The sequence below is a fragment of the Aspergillus costaricaensis genome, assembly GCF_003184835.1.
Source record: "Aspergillus costaricaensis CBS 115574 unplaced genomic scaffold BO79scaffold_7, whole genome shotgun sequence".
In the NCBI taxonomy this organism is placed as follows: Eukaryota; Fungi; Ascomycota; class Eurotiomycetes; order Eurotiales; family Aspergillaceae; genus Aspergillus; species Aspergillus costaricensis.
The window spans coordinates 855042-869968 of record NW_020291807.1 but is presented as its reverse complement, the minus strand read 5'-3'; the positions used below and the strand labels follow the sequence as shown (position 1 = coordinate 869968).

Here is a 14927-nt window from a genome sequence, read left to right as displayed (position 1 = left end):
GCCACCAGAGGGACGCCATGCCAGGACCCAGTATGCGGGAGGACGATCCAGATAATGAGAACAAGATCCATTAGGTCCGGCCCCGCGCAAGGACCATGGCCAGCTTGAGATCGCGTGGAGCTACACACACATACTTTTTTCTCAGCCGTACAGTGGGTAGGTTAGATCAGGCATTGTTCATGAATGATGATTTGCACCTGCAAATCCTGATTGAAGATGTACGTGAACCGAGGCAAGAGGTGAGCCATCGCATCATCCCGCTGCGAGTGATTGGAGGAGGAGCACGAGAAGGAAGAGGAGAAGGAGGAGCAGGAGGGCGCAGGAGGACAGCCGGAGCATGCTGAAGTGTGAAGGGCTAATGCAACCCCCCAATTTCCCCCGGACGATCAGGGCAGCTTTGGGGTGGGACCAAATGCCGGCGCGATGCCAGAAGGTCGAGCTAAGGCTGGCTCTCTTCCTGTTTGGGTCATCAGGTCTGCATCCCATCGCCACTCTTTCTCTACTTTGGGCCAATTCTCCGTAGACTGCGCTCGAGCACCGGCCAATGGCCCGACTTGGGCTTGAGCTAATGAACTCCCGGGGTTTAATATCGCCTACCAATCAACCGAGCCGGTCGCGGTCAGCCCGGAGTTCTGGTGCATTCGTGCTATATTGTTATTGCATACTCCGTCTTGCTCTAATTTCTTTTCTCGAGTTCAAGCTGAGGCCGGAAGGAGGGGGGAAGGTATTTGCCTGTTTCCCCGCTTAGTTGGTTAGTTGGTCTCCAGCCAAGCCCACCCGGTGATCCAACTACTGAATAGTCCGTTGTGCTAGTCAGGACTTGCTTACCCTTTCCCCCCAATAATCTCACCCACCAAGAGCAAAACGCTATTCTTCCCTAGCTGGACACTAAATTGCGGGTAATTAATTGTCTTTGTCGCTTCTCTCCCCCCGGTGGTTCGTCGCCACTGGAGGACTCAATTTGATCACGCTGGAACAGCAATCACTACTAACTTCTCAGAGGCTGAGGTATCCAGAAGCATGTCCAAAACTCTATCCATCAATGATGGATGAACATCCGATTATGTAGCAATTCCTCGTGAGTATCATCAGGTATGATCTCGGTCGACACAAACACACGGCTATCTCTAAGAAGAAATGGGAAAGAAATGGTATTACAGGAGTCAAAGAAAGGAATGGAAGAGAATCCCAACGATCGAACATGGACGAGCGTCCACGGGAAAAAGAAGTAAGAAAGAAAACAAGTGGAGAAATGAAATTGGTTATGAAGGGAAGAACCACAGAACGAAGGGTGGGTGAAAATAGGGTTGTATTCCAAAAGAGAAGAAAATGAAATATCACACAGTGATTCGAAAATGATGGGTATCCAAGAAACGAATATCGCTGCCCGCAAATTGGGACGAGACGTCAAGCGAGAAGCCACTTGACGCGGTGATCCAAAGGGTGGAGCAGCTAGCAAGGCCTGCTCAAGGAGAAAAAGGAAAGGTGCGAATAAATAGCGCGAAATGCGAGGGGAAAAGGGAAAAGTAAAGAAAAGGGAAGAGCGGCAACCCACGGATGGGTTCAAACGAATGAAACGAAGTAGAATAGAAAAGTCTTCCTCAATCGGCAGCACAATGTGCGTGGTGATACTGACCAGAGACACTGAATGGTCGAGGAAGGACAGGAATGTCAAGGGAAAATCATGCCAAGACCAAATGCAGAACAAGCCTTTCGCCTTTCTTTTTGCTGCACAAGATGGCGGATGCAAACAGGCCCTCGGGTTGACCACGAGGGTACTGCACAACCGTCTATGCTTCAGTTGCAACCGACTTTTTGCGATGGAAAAGACTGCGGGTTCGGGATTTGCTGCGCTGTTTCTTCTCGGGAGTACTGCCAGGCTGGCCCCGACCACGCGAGTTCGAGCTGGACTCCTCGTCCATGTACTTGTCCTTGTAGATCCTATCAAAGCCGGGTTAGACCCACCCCAACCATAGCCGAGCCGGTGGAGCAACTTACCAACTGTTCCCAACCATACTGATGCCCTTCGCTTCCGCCTGCCGGTAGAATTTCGCCGCTTTCTTCAGGTCCTTTTTGCATCCAATACCTTCGGCGTAGCAGAAGCCGGCCTCCGCTAGGGCATCGCCGTCGCCCCATTGGCCCGCGATCTCGAAGCAACGCAAGGCCAGGGACTTGTCCTGCTCGATACCCCATCCGTTCAGATGACTTACTCCAAGCTCGTAGATACTCAAGGCAAACTGCGCTCGATAAGCCTTCTGTAGCTCCTTGGCGCGAGCGGGAATGGTCGGGTTCGAATCGTCCATCAATTCGATACCAACAGAATCCACCGCCTTGCGCAACCACTGCACACCCTCCCGTTGATTCGGTCGCATACCCCAGCCATGTCGACAAGCCAACGCGTAAAGTAACATTCCGGTTGGATGGTTCTGCTTGGCTGCAATGCGCAGGTGATATGTCGATTCATTCAAAGACCCTCTTTCATGGCATTCGATACCCTTGGTCACATGCTCATCCGCAGTAATCACAGCCGATGTTGTCGTGTTTGTGCGCGCGGTTTGCGGACGAACGGTCGATTCAGAACCTGCAGAGGAAGTGGCATCGGTGTGGTCTATCTTCGGGGCCTCTGCTTCCCGTTGTTCCGTAGAAGTATTTTCGGTGGGAGCGACCTCGGTAGGCTCAGGTTCAGTAGGTGCAGGCGCGGTAGGTACAAGCTCGGTAGGTGCAGGCTTCGCAACAGAAGGCTCGGGCTCGGGCTCAGGCTCGGCAGGAATCGCTGGAGATGGCCTGACTTCCGGAGATGGCGGGCTTTGTTGAGGCAGAGGGGGCTCCGGAGTCAAGTGACGAGCGGAAGCGGGAGACTCATACATTGAGCGCGTCTTCGAGTGGATTGAAGCCTGCAGAGAGGGGGTAGGCGACGGGGTCCTTGCGGGTTGCGGAGGTCCCGCTGTGCTGTGTCGAGTTGGGCTCTCGAACAAAGGCTCCTGCCACTCGAAATGAGGGGTTTGGAGGGCGGAGAAGACCACCGAATCCCTCGAAACCGCACGTCCCCGGGGCAGCGAGTACTTGGCATAGGTGTAGCAAGAAACAGCGGAAGATGGGTCTTCATTGGGGTTGATCGGCAGGTCCGCTGGCGATGGTACCACAATGGGACTAGGCTTGTGTCCACGATTGAGCGCGCCTTGCGAGTTGGCAACCGGCGGTTCCGGCGAAGCCCTCGGACCTGGGGCAGAGAGACTTGTGCTAGACCGACTCAAGGGACGTGAAAAGTTATAGGGCCGTTGAAGGTAATTGCCCGCGTTCGAAGTCTCGGAGCTCATGGACGGCGATCGGGGATGCGAGCGTGTCATGGAAGAGGACATCGAAGAGTATGGCAGTGATACGGCGCTGCTGGCGGACATCTTTCGGGGCTTTGAGAACGTCGACCCGGCATTCGAGCTGCTGTAGTCATCGTCAGAGCTTTCGGGCTGTACTGCTCGAGCACTACTCGATGGCCTAGACAGTGGCGATCCCGGGGGTGCTAGGCCTCGTGGGGGAATGTTCAAGCGAGAGACAGAATCAGTCGAAGAGGTCCGAGACGGTGCCACCATCGAGACCCCCAGCGAAGGGGGCGGGCCACCAGGAGTAAGGCCAGTGGGGGAGACAGCATAGAATCGAGGAGGGCCTTCCGGCGGAGCTTCGGGTGCGCTGTGTGAGGACATGGCATCCTCGGGTGATTCGGCGCGTGGCAGGTCAAGGGCGTTCACGCTCGGCTCTTTTTTCGGAGTCGTGTCTTCGTCCTCCTCGGGGTAATCTCCCACTTGGCTGGTCAGGTGCGACACCGCACTCAGACGAGGATGTTCAGACTGCGGGCGAAATTTGGGTTCCTCCACCTCGGGGCTCAACTTCTGCGTAGGTTGTCTTGACAGTTCATTGCGTCCACCGTGACCTCTTGCGCCAGTGGAAGAATCGCTCGACGATGGGGATCGAAAATAGCCGGGACGAGGCTGCGAGAGCGAACGAGCCACGCTGGACGGAGGCAGCCTGCTCATGCGCCGGTTCCTCCGTGCCGATTCCTCCAGTTGACGAGCAAGGAGTCGACCTTGAGCTGCGAAGGCATCGAGTGGAGAGAGCGCAGGAGGGATTTCACCATCGTAGTGCTCAATGCGTGGAGACGGAGCCCCGCTGCGAAGGACGTCGTGGGAGGGGGAGCGGTGTTCGAAATTGGGCCGGGAGGCCATGGTTATTATTCAGGATTCCTCAAATTGTTTCGAAGATAGAGAGATGTTCGGTTTCGTTTTCCGGAGTCAAAACAGGAACGACACGTAGGGTCTTAATCGATCAAATCATTAACCACCGTGGACGGGCGAGGGGTTCGATTGTTCAATCGCGTTGCATGAAGAATGTGGGATGACGGGAGTTGGAATGGGGGGAATAGTCGGGCAGCGCTTGATGCTCTGCACACACTGGTAAGCCGGAGGCGCGCAAGAACAGTTCTTCGAAGCACTGCACAGCTGACAGGTGCGGACAGGAGGGGGCGGAAGACACAAAGGAATGACAGCCCCAGGGAAGGAGATAAGCAAGAGGGTGTAGAAGAGAAAAGAATCGAACGAACAGTTCCGAACAGTAGATAGTAGATAGAAGGGGTATGGAGGTGGATGGGTGAGGCCGGTACTAAAGAGCCGGAGGGGAAACGGCACCCAATTGGTGTGGGTTGTGGTGTGATAAAGTGATGGTTTTCCCCGGCGGATAACAGTCACTACTTACCCCTACCACTATATTAGTAGTATGGAGTGAGAGGGCAGTTGAACAATCAACTAGTTGACAGTTCAAGAGTCGTCACACAAGGAGACCATGAACTGGCATTGCGGAGAGGAGAGAGAGAGAGAGAGAGAGAGAGAGAGAGAGAGAGAGAGAGAGAGAGAGAGAGGGGATAGGGAGGGAGGCGGGGGGGAATGGTAGAGAGATGGAAAAAGGGACTAAGAAGGAGGGAGTGAGTTTGAAGCGAGCGAGACTGGAAGAGCGTGTGAAGGACGTTTTGGCCCATTTGATCAGGTTCGAGGCAGGAGGTTTCGTTACTTTACTTTACTTTACGCCCTGACGATCCCCAAACAAGGACCGTCGTTCTGGGCGTCTCCACGCGGAGGGGAAGAAAAGAACGGTAACGCCATTACCGACGGGTGCCATGCAGTCTTCCCCCCAATCACTCCTGTTTGCTGGTGCCAGACAGTGCCATACACCCGCCCACAGGCCCATTCTTTCAGGGGTTGCCGTTTCCCCGTTACATACCCATACCGGACAGCTGACAGTTCCTCGGTCTTGGCATCCACCCAACTGCAGGCGGATCTTTACACCTTTTTTCTTTCGGTTTTTATTTTACCGGGGCGAAGTCAGGGGCTTGCATTACTATTGTTCGCTTTATCGATGATTATTGATGCCCGGACTCCCCCAAAGGTACCAAAGAGAGTTTTCTATCTAGCACGGGGAAAGCCTGTCCGTCGATGGGTTTGACCCAGCTTCTAGAAGGCAATAGCATTCTCGACCATCGTGAGTCTGTCTGTCGGGTTAGTGGTTCAGCCTGATTCGACGGTGGAGTCTGAACCGCACCGTGGCTCTGCGATGCTATTTATATTCGCTTCTTCCCACCCCCTGCAAATTTTCGTATCCCAACCTTGAGAACCGCTGCTGATTCGTTCATCGCGTCCCATGGGTTCTTTCCTCTCAGGTACCATTTGTTGCTCCAACGACCGCCGTTCGTTTCGCTTCTGCCATGGTGCCCTCCCGGCTAGTGTTGTTATTGCGATAGTCGCCCGTTGACTAGCCAGCCGGTCTGTGTAGTGCAAGGAGGTAGATCTTGTCTAAGATTCTGGGTAGATGTTTTCCACCCTCTTTCCGTCATCTTCATCGCTCGTAACAGGCAAAGTAAAACCAGTCTGAGGCAAGATGACCACCATCTGGAACAAATGTCTCATCTGACTGCGTTCTCGTTACTTGGACCTGTTGTCGTTGAGCGAAATATGCTGTAGATTGTTCATTCAGTTAAAAAGAGCGGCACCTTGAGGGGGGTGCGCGTCCTCAGCATGGACGCCTAAGTCAGAAGTCTTAGCCATCCCACATCATCGCCAGGGATGAGCACTATTTGATGACGATGGTGTTGATGATGCTTTTCTTCGTGTCCCCTTCCTAAGGACCTAGCAATTGGCCCCGGGGCATGTGCTCGTTTTGTCAGCTGGCCCGGAATCAGGCACAACGTTGCGGGAACGGCCAAACAGTCTAAAACGATCGCTAGCCAGTGATGATTGGTGCGACAATTTAAACACTGGAGCATCGGGGATTTCTACCGCTGGACCTCCGACCAGCTTCTTCTTAGACTTTTCTTTGGAGTACACCCACATCGACTCGTCAATAATAAGTAGTAATAATATCAGCTGCCTGAGGTACATATCTAGTCCTCTTCGTGGCCCTATCCAAGGCTGACACTCATCTGAGTCCATTATATTGAAACCTTATGGATCAGCGCTTGGTATCACCAACTGCTGACTGTCGAGCAATCTGAGAATGTCGGCAGGAAGCCCCGCTCGATCTTATCGTAAGATTGACTATCTACTTGCTTAGCAGTCAAGATATTGAACAGGGATGTTGCTGCAGCCAACGTTGTTCCTGACACTCAGTGGCTGGCAATAGCGCAAGGGAACCGACAGCCGTTGGAATGTCTCCATCCAGTGACATAAAACGGATTCCATCCATGGAAAGGACAATCAAATAAAATGAAAATGAAAAATCTCTTCAACCTCACAGACCACTCTCCCTATCGTGAGCTAATTGAGGTACGGAGGAGCAGCGGAGACAACCATACTCCCGTTTGTCCAATCATGACGCACGGCAGGCCGACTAAATGAGTATTTCGGCGACGCTCCGCCGAAGCTTAGGTGTTAGCAGCATGAGCCTAATCAACTCGAGATGATCAGTCGTTAAGGAGAAGAATACTAATGTGAAGGGGAGGGGGCGTGTGAATTTTGACAGGGACACAAAGGACAAACCTTCCACCCAATCTCTTTGTAAAACATCTCTGGTCGCGTTGTCCCTTGCGCTTTGTTCACCCCTCCACATCGAGCAGATCCCCATGTCTATCACCACCCCATGAAACAACTGAACACACAGCCCTAATTACTACCGCTTATACTATACTACCCTATAGTCTACACGCGACACCGCGACAGCCAAGCCCAAAGCGTGGAGCCCTCTCAACATGCTGAACCGACTGAGAAACCGCTCCCTCTACGACCTCCTCCACGTCGATCCCTCTCGAGACCGTGCCCACGTCTACGAAACCTCCTGGCTTCTCCCTCCCCTTCCCTACGCCATCCTCCGCGGCACCATCTCCCTCTACATCTTCACCAGCATCTTCTTCATCTGGGGCTGGAGCGGCACTCATGGCGACCGCGCAGAAATCGGCGAGAGCTTCAGCTACTTCACCTGGCTGACCTACTGGGGAATCGGTTTCTACATGCTCTTTGCCTCCATCCACACAGCCTGCTATGCACTTAAGGGCCACTCGGTCCTCTTCGACCGCTGGCCTCGCGCCCTTCGCGCCCTCCACGGCCTCTTCTACACCACCGTCACTACCTACCCTTTCCTCGTGACCATCGTCTTCTGGGCAATTCTCTACTCGGGACCTTGGTACACCGTGACATTCAGCGGATGGCAGAACGTAAGTACCCCTCCTCCACCCACTACTTCTTTCCCCCGCCCCCTATCTTCCAAATCTCATAGCGATATTAATGATATAATCAGATCTCCCAACACGGCCTCAACTCCCTCTACGCCCTGTCGGAAATCATCCTCCCAACCACCGCCCCGCACCCGTTCCTCAGTCTTACCGTGCTGATCTTCATCCTCCTTCTCTACGTCTCCCTCGCCTATCTCACCTACCACACTGAGGGGTTCTACACGTACTCGTTCCTGGATCCCGGTCCGCATGGCGAGAAGAGTGGCCATGTTGCGGGTTACTGTTTCGCCATTCTGGCGATCATCATCGTTTTCTTCTTGTTCTCGTGGTGCGCCATCTGGTTGAGGCGGAGATTGACGGGCGGGAAGGTGAAGAGGTCTGTTTACGATAGGGATTATGCGGGTGCTGGGGTGGGTGGTGATGTTGAGGAGGAAGTGGGAGTGGAGGAGTTGAGGGAGGAGAAGTGAGGTGTTTATTTATGTCTTCCTGTGGTTGATTACTTATGGGGTTCTTGAGTAGGAGATGGTGCGGGATGTAATATTGTGCGATGTGGTTAATATGCTATCCTGTGGGTTGAGTGGGATTGATGGGTATAGTGGCAATTATACTAATTAATACTGGGTTACTGTATAATACAGATACAGATGCGTATGGCTTTAACCACAGATATGTTACATATATTTGATTTAAAATCCCTCATATAACTACTTACTATGGATAAGAAGAGATGCAGTCAAGAAGAAATGTCAATATGACACGGTTAGAGAAGAAAGAAGAGATGAGATGATATCATTTAACACTACTCCGTATCAGGAACCGCCATCATTAAAATGCTTAGACCATTAAATCTTCTCCCAGCTCGTCTCACTACTCCCCCCACTCCCATTCTCCGGGGGTGTTTGTTGTCCGGTCCGCAACCCCAGCATCCAGCCTACCAGTCCAGCAGGAACCCACTCGCCGATGAAATGGTACGTCCGGGCCCCCCGACCAACATAGATGACAGGATTCTTGGCCACCCTTCTGCCGAAGATATCCTTCGATGGGGGGTCTAGTGCGTCCAGGACAGCGTAGTGTAGAGCCCGGGCTGGCGAGCCGCGGATCGTGCTAGGCCCGGCGGATGCAGCTGGTCGCTGTTCGATGCTGTTGAGATACTGCGAGGCGTATAGGGACCGCTGTTGCACACTCCAGGCAAGGACTTCCGTGCCGGTGATGTGGCTCTGGGCGTTGCGATACTGCGAACCCAGGTCGATGTTACCGAGCTTGAGTTCCACAACGTCGATGTTGTTCTGTTGGAGGAGGCTGAGTTCTCTGCGCAGGGAGGTTGCGAACCCTGACAGTGCGCGGGTGGTTGCGACTTCGGGTCCGGTGAAGGGAGCGGAGAGGGATGAGGAAATGGACGGGTAGGCGACGACGATGGTGCTGTTGGAGTTGCGGAGAGTGAGGAGAGGGAGGAAGATCTGGGTCGTGAGGATGGGGGAGAGAAGGCGGGTGTTGACGGTGTCGATCCAGGAGGAGGGTGGGATTGTGGCCACGGGGCCGGAGGCGTAGTTCGGAGAGGGCACGAGGATGAGGCCGCTAAGTTGGCAAGTGTGCGGGGGCACACCGGCCATGGGCGACTGAGGTCGAGAAATAAGGGAGTAGATCTCATTTAGGGAGGGATGTATTTCGGATGGTGAGGAGGGTGTCTGTTATATCGATATTGTCAGTTTGAGGTTAGATTCCTGCGAGGCGGTTGATTGATTGCACTTACGGCTGAGAGATCCAACCAGAGGGCTTTGATGTCTGCTCGATTTTCCGACTGCACGATATGTTCCTCCTCTGCAGATGTGACCGTCACGTAGACTATGTAACCTCGACGTTCCAAATCGGCGGCGATCGCTCTGGTCATCGGCTCATGGGGCGACCCGGCGACGACTGTCCCAATGATTAGACTGCGAAGTATAGAAAAAGTAGGAGATATCCATACCCACTATTTCCTTCCGGGCTCCATTTCCAGCTCGCCTGGCTCTCCGTCGCTTTCCGTTCAGCTTCTTATTCCCATAATACAACACACAACTGGTGCCCAAGAATGCGATGATGGCAGCACTCCATGCCCGGTTGCGCAAGAACCAACTGTGCACGCGATCAACGAATCCTCGCGGTATGGGCGGACTGGGTCGGTTTCTGGATACGGGCCGTACGGAAGTAGGTAGCCATGACTGGCTGGAGAGGGTATCGCGGAGTGCGTTGGCTGCGTGGTCCACTTGTCGGTCGATCGACTCGGCGACTTGGAGAGAATATCTCCTTACGTCATGCGGTATCGAGGCAAGCTGGAGAAGAGGAAAGCGTCAGTACAAAAGCGGCGAGCAGAGGGCGCATGCTACCAACTCACGTAGTCGAAGAAAAACTGGTCGTCACTAGTCATGATGATGCTGTCTGCTCAGGAACCCGAGCTTTCAGAGATAAAGAGGTTGATGAAGATTCGCCGGCAATGAAGAATCCGATTCTTATCGGCGGGCGGGTCACATGAGCCTTTCCGCCCTATTGGAGCGCCCGAATCTATACGGCTGCACCGTTGATGTGAATGCTGCACTATATGCAACAAGCATATGATGGGTCGTAAGGGTCTTGCTAGCAATCTTCATCATGCGCTGAACTGGTCCATAAGTTCCGAAAGATGGGGTTGGAACACCGAAGATAGCCGTGTTAATATGTCATTGATTTGGCTACTATATATTACTATCATTTCGAGTCTGCAACCTCTCAGTAGTAGTAGAACTCTTCAATGAAACTAATGAGTACAACGAGTGTAACAGTGCATGAAAAGCTGTCAATGCTAGTAATATCATGGCTATCTAAAATACCATAGCATTGCCAAAGCCAAAACTCCCATGTTAAAGGACCGGCTCCGACATGAGAGCAACCCATACTACTACAACGACTCGAGGAACAAGCGACTTGTCTGTGAAATTAAATTACATTCAAACATAACACGGGGTGAGGCGCTCACAGACGTCTCTGGGAATACACGATGGGTTGACGAGATTCCAGTGTGATTTTAGCATCCAAGCATGTTATAGTAGCTATGGTTAGGAAACCAATAAAGACAGGCACAATCAGAGCATTCTGTAGGGATCATACAAATAAGAACCTTCCATCATAAGGATAGTACTATGTACTTTGTAAACTTAGCACATAACATTATATTTGTGCCTCCGTCAAACAAACAAAAAACGATGGGGAGGAAAAAAGTATGACCAGACTGGGGCTCGATCCCAGGACCTTATCGGTGTTAACGATACGTGATAACCAACTACACCATCCGGCCAACTTGTTGAAATAATATCTCAACTTTTGCTTAACAATCTAAAGCTCTTACCAGTAGGTCAAGCGCACCGTTCTGTCGCTTTCAACCGGACAACATACCCATGTATTTGCTCTTCTGTATCACGATAACGACCATTATATCTATCGCGCAATTCTTATGGCCTCCTGCGCCACCAACCAATCCCACCAGCTGTACGGAGTAGGGGAACACCTTGCATGTCCATGACCTAAGTGTTTTCCCATATCATCTCACAGAAGAAAGGTCTCGTGTCGAAAGCCAAGAGTACTGAGGCAAGTTCGCGGAAGAGAAATCTTCCGTTCACTATAATAGGTATTTGCAGTGGTGGCCCACCAGGTTTTAGACTATGCTAATCCAGCCAAGAAAACGCAGATCGCGGAGGAATGACACTGCTCAGTCATACTCCATGTATGTAAAGCAAAGGAGAATCCTTCGTGCTTGACCTTTACATTGATATCCTGAGGCAGCAAGCATGGTCCGCTCAGTCAGCACTTCATCATAAGTCATAATCAGTCCCCAATGGTCGATCAACCATCAAAAACTGTGTGACACAAGAAAGCCGCATTGTATCTGGCGGGATAGAATCAGGCTCTCCAGCCTTATTGCTATCGCGATGTGTGGAGCAGGTCTGCCCCGTGCCGAGATAGTGTTGACAATCGCATGAAAACCGAGCCACAATTCGTCTGAAGTATATACGTCTTAACAAGAGCTCCCCAGTACACCTTCAGCCTACATGAAACATTAATTATCAAGCATACCCGGAACCGACAACTCCGACAAGCCTGTGCTATAATCGCATGTCTCGGCAAAGCGAGAAACCCTGGTAGTTCCCGCCTCCAGAGTGCGGCACGATATACTCCTGCCAGTTAAGGAGGGGCTCACGGGGAAGCTACTCACCGTTGTAGATCTCATGGACACTTGCGATTGTCTCACGAGCATCCCTGTTTGAAGGGTCGTGGATTATCCTCAAAGCTGCATTGGAATTTTGCTCTGTGACTTCCAGACGGGATACATTACCGTTTCCAGTTTCTAATATAACCATTCGAAAGCCTCTTGATCAAATCGTCAGATATTGGGAGTTCGACTATTTTCTATTTAGGTAGTGAACCCAATCCGCAATTCCAGTGCGGAAGAGTTGACCGATGTTTCGGTGTGGATCATTGTCCAAGATGTGCAATCCCTACTATGTAGACCGAATGATTGCGGGGCGCCTCAGCCACTGCCGAGTCATTCAGCCTATTTATCTAGCCGCCGTCTACATCGGCCGAACCAATTGCGTTTAAGTTCGGGATGGCCAACCACAGACTAGAGATCGCCCACAGTGTTCTGACTGCGTGTCTGTATGGTGAGAGAACAATTGGATGCCCCTCCTGAGTGCTTGACGCTTAGCTCGGTACCCTATTGGGGGCCAGATCTAGTCGCCCTGCCAAGTACTACCTCTTCTGATAGTTGGCCCTGCTATGAGCCGCTAATCGGTGGGAGTACGGATTGGTGATGTCAATATTGTCCTGCCCATGCAAGCCCCTCGGTCTCTCGCTTTCGTAAGGTGGCCGTCTGGTTGATCCGCACCAAGGACAACTCAACACAGAAGATAAAAAAAGGGCAGACACATTTACGCTACGTAAACGTTCACGCAGAAAAGGGGAAGGAGGTGGGAACCAATGGTCCAATTTGGCAATATACACGTTCCACCTTAGCATCCATGCTAGAGCTTCCTCGGTATAAAAGCAAGGGAAAGCCCCTGCTTACCAACTGGGTCGAGTACCCATCTTGGTAAACTGCCAATGCTATGTCTCAGCACTTTTAAATTGACCAAGCATATAGCACATTCGTTAGTTTGATTGCTACCCGTACCGCTATCGAGCTTTAAACTCGGGATTTCCCCTTTACCAACCCCGCCACTCCTCAGATCATGTTTTCATCCTCTCATCAGGGTTCCTTCAAGAAACTGGAGAAGGTTTGTGGTTCCTATTAGATGAGAAATGATGAAAGAGAAAAGAGAGGGTTTCTAGTGAGCCTAGTCGCTAATTATGATCACGTTAGCTGGGCCAGGGAACATATGCAACGGTTCGTTCAGCCATCCGTTGGATTCCTGATCGAGAGGTACAGCTGGTGGTGTCTGACAGCGTATCTACCTTAAATTCCAGGTTTATAAAGGACGCAATCGCGAGACAAACGAATTGGTGGCCTTGAAAGAAATCAATCTCGACGCTGAGGAAGGCGCTCCTTCAACGGCTATTCGGGAAGTCTCATTGCTGAGACGCCTCACACACGAGAACATCCTGACCCTGCACGATGTGATAAACGTCGAGGACAAATTGGTGCTGGTCTTTGAGTACATGGATCAGGATCTAAAGCGCTACATTGACACTCAAAGTAGCCCCCTTGACAACGCAACGGCCAAGTCTTTCGTCTACCAGTTGCTGTGCGGTGTCTCTTTCTGTCATGAAAATGGCATCTTACATCGAGACCTGAAGCCCGAGAACCTACTACTCAACCAGGATGGGCGGCTAAAACTTGCGGATTTTGGGCTGGGCCGTGCGTTTGGTATACCCATCAGCACATTTTCGATTGACGTGGTCACTCTCTGGTATCGTCCCCCAGACGTGCTTCTTGGAAGTCGCACGTACAACACCAGCATAGACATCTGGTCCGTCGGATGTATCATGGCAGAGATGTATACAGGCTCTGCATTATTCGCTGGAACAACAAATGCAGAGCAATTGTTGAAGATCTTCGATATTATGGGCACACCAACCGAACTCACCTGGCCAGGCGTCAGTCAATTGCCCGAATACAGAAACGACTTCCCGCCTCGCTCTCCACAAAGTCTGCAACAAATTATACCGTCGTTAGATCCTGTGGGGGTCGACCTTCTGGAACGCATGTTGCAACTACGTCCAGAAGCACGCATCAGTGCCACGGAGGCTTTAAATCACCCGTGGTTCCAGGGGCTTGATTAAATGATTCTCTCGATATACGTTATTTTAATATAGATGAGTTTTCTTCAATGATTTATTTGACCATAGATCCAGGCACTTCATACAGCAGTCATTACTATTATAATCTTTCCCTTGCGTTGTTCCAAGTTATGCGACTGCAAGGCGTTTCCAGGACTGGAATCCGTTTACGTTGATCTCAAGAATAGCAGAAGAACTTTGCAAGCGACTGCGAAGCAACAGTTGAGCCCCCTCCACGCAGAGCCCGGGATAAATTGGCATTTCCCGTCCGGATCCGCACTAAACCCCGTGAGCTGCGATAATTGGCGCCCGTTTCAGGTCGGGAATCAACCTTGCGAAGCCGATCACGTTGTGTCTTCAGGGACATCGCAGCACATTTTAGGCGGCCATTCTGATAGACCACATAGTTGTAGTATATCATACGATTTCTTCGCCCGTTGCTGTTGATGAAACACCTTCACGATCTCGTGCACAACGACATAGATTTTCGAAGATGACCCATGTTCGTAGAAAATATATTCGCTGATCTACCTCCGAGCATTGGCTCGACTGAAGGAGTAAGGAATATAGTAGACTGGTTAGGATACATGAATACTGAGAACCTTACCTACAAACTCGATGAAATATTTGCTTCTTCTGCTGGCCATGGCCGAAGCATTGACAAACCAATAGAGCCCTACATAATTGATCTTACTACACGCATCATCAGAACATGCTACAAGGCCATCAAGTTAAAGGGAGGAAAGGATCCACAACTCCCTAAACTCCATTCCACATGAACTATGCGCCTATTCAACCCAACTCCATGCTAACGTCTCAACCCCAACCATAATACCAGTCCCCTGATCTTATGCATAAAACCATCAACTCCCAGCTAATTTACCCGTAAGCCGGTACTCCTTTCTATCTTTCCCTCTTCTAGACTATTTCACCTTCG

The 14927-nt window shown here is 51.4% G+C and overlaps 4 protein-coding genes and 1 non-coding gene across 5 annotated transcripts; 2 read left to right on the top strand and 3 right to left on the bottom strand.

Annotated features, from left to right (window-relative positions):
- Positions 1-1496: 1496 nt before the first annotated feature.
- BO79DRAFT_76994 (cell cycle inhibitor Nif1) lies at positions 1497-4424 on the bottom strand. Its single transcript, XM_025689719.1, has 2 exons — positions 1999-4424; positions 1497-1941 (listed from the first exon to the last, which is right to left on the bottom strand). The coding sequence occupies exons 1-2, from the start codon at positions 4215-4217 to the stop codon at positions 1791-1793; spliced, it is 2370 nt and encodes a 789-aa protein (XP_025542489.1). The 5' UTR covers positions 4218-4424; the 3' UTR covers positions 1497-1790.
- Positions 4425-7225: 2801 nt separating this feature from the next.
- BO79DRAFT_226135 (uncharacterized protein) lies at positions 7226-8492 on the top strand (the record flags this gene model as incomplete). The annotated part of the gene is made up of 4 exons (XM_025683771.1): positions 7226-7687; positions 7771-8115; positions 8350-8353; positions 8431-8492. The coding sequence occupies 4 exons, from the start codon at positions 7226-7228 to the stop codon at positions 8490-8492; spliced, it is 873 nt and encodes a 290-aa protein (XP_025542488.1).
- BO79DRAFT_243914 (DUF1776 domain-containing protein) lies at positions 8401-10144 on the bottom strand. The gene is made up of 4 exons (XM_025685326.1): positions 10077-10144; positions 9672-10014; positions 9456-9619; positions 8401-9390 (listed from the first exon to the last, which is right to left on the bottom strand). The coding sequence occupies exons 1-4, from the start codon at positions 10107-10109 to the stop codon at positions 8548-8550; spliced, it is 1383 nt and encodes a 460-aa protein (XP_025542487.1). The 5' UTR covers positions 10110-10144; the 3' UTR covers positions 8401-8547.
- A 794-nt stretch (positions 10145-10938) lies between these two features.
- BO79DRAFT_t62 lies at positions 10939-11012 on the bottom strand. The gene has a single exon. It is a non-coding gene; the product is annotated as a tRNA-Val (tRNA).
- Positions 11013-12933: 1921 nt separating this feature from the next.
- Positions 12934-14012, top strand: BO79DRAFT_279891 (negative regulator of the PHO system). Its single transcript, XM_025688012.1, has 3 exons — positions 12934-12987; positions 13074-13097; positions 13178-14012. Exons 1-3 carry the CDS (start codon positions 12943-12945, stop codon positions 13991-13993), a joined length of 885 nt encoding a protein of 294 aa, XP_025542486.1. The 5' UTR covers positions 12934-12942; the 3' UTR covers positions 13994-14012.
- The last annotated feature ends 915 nt before the right edge of the window (positions 14013-14927 follow it).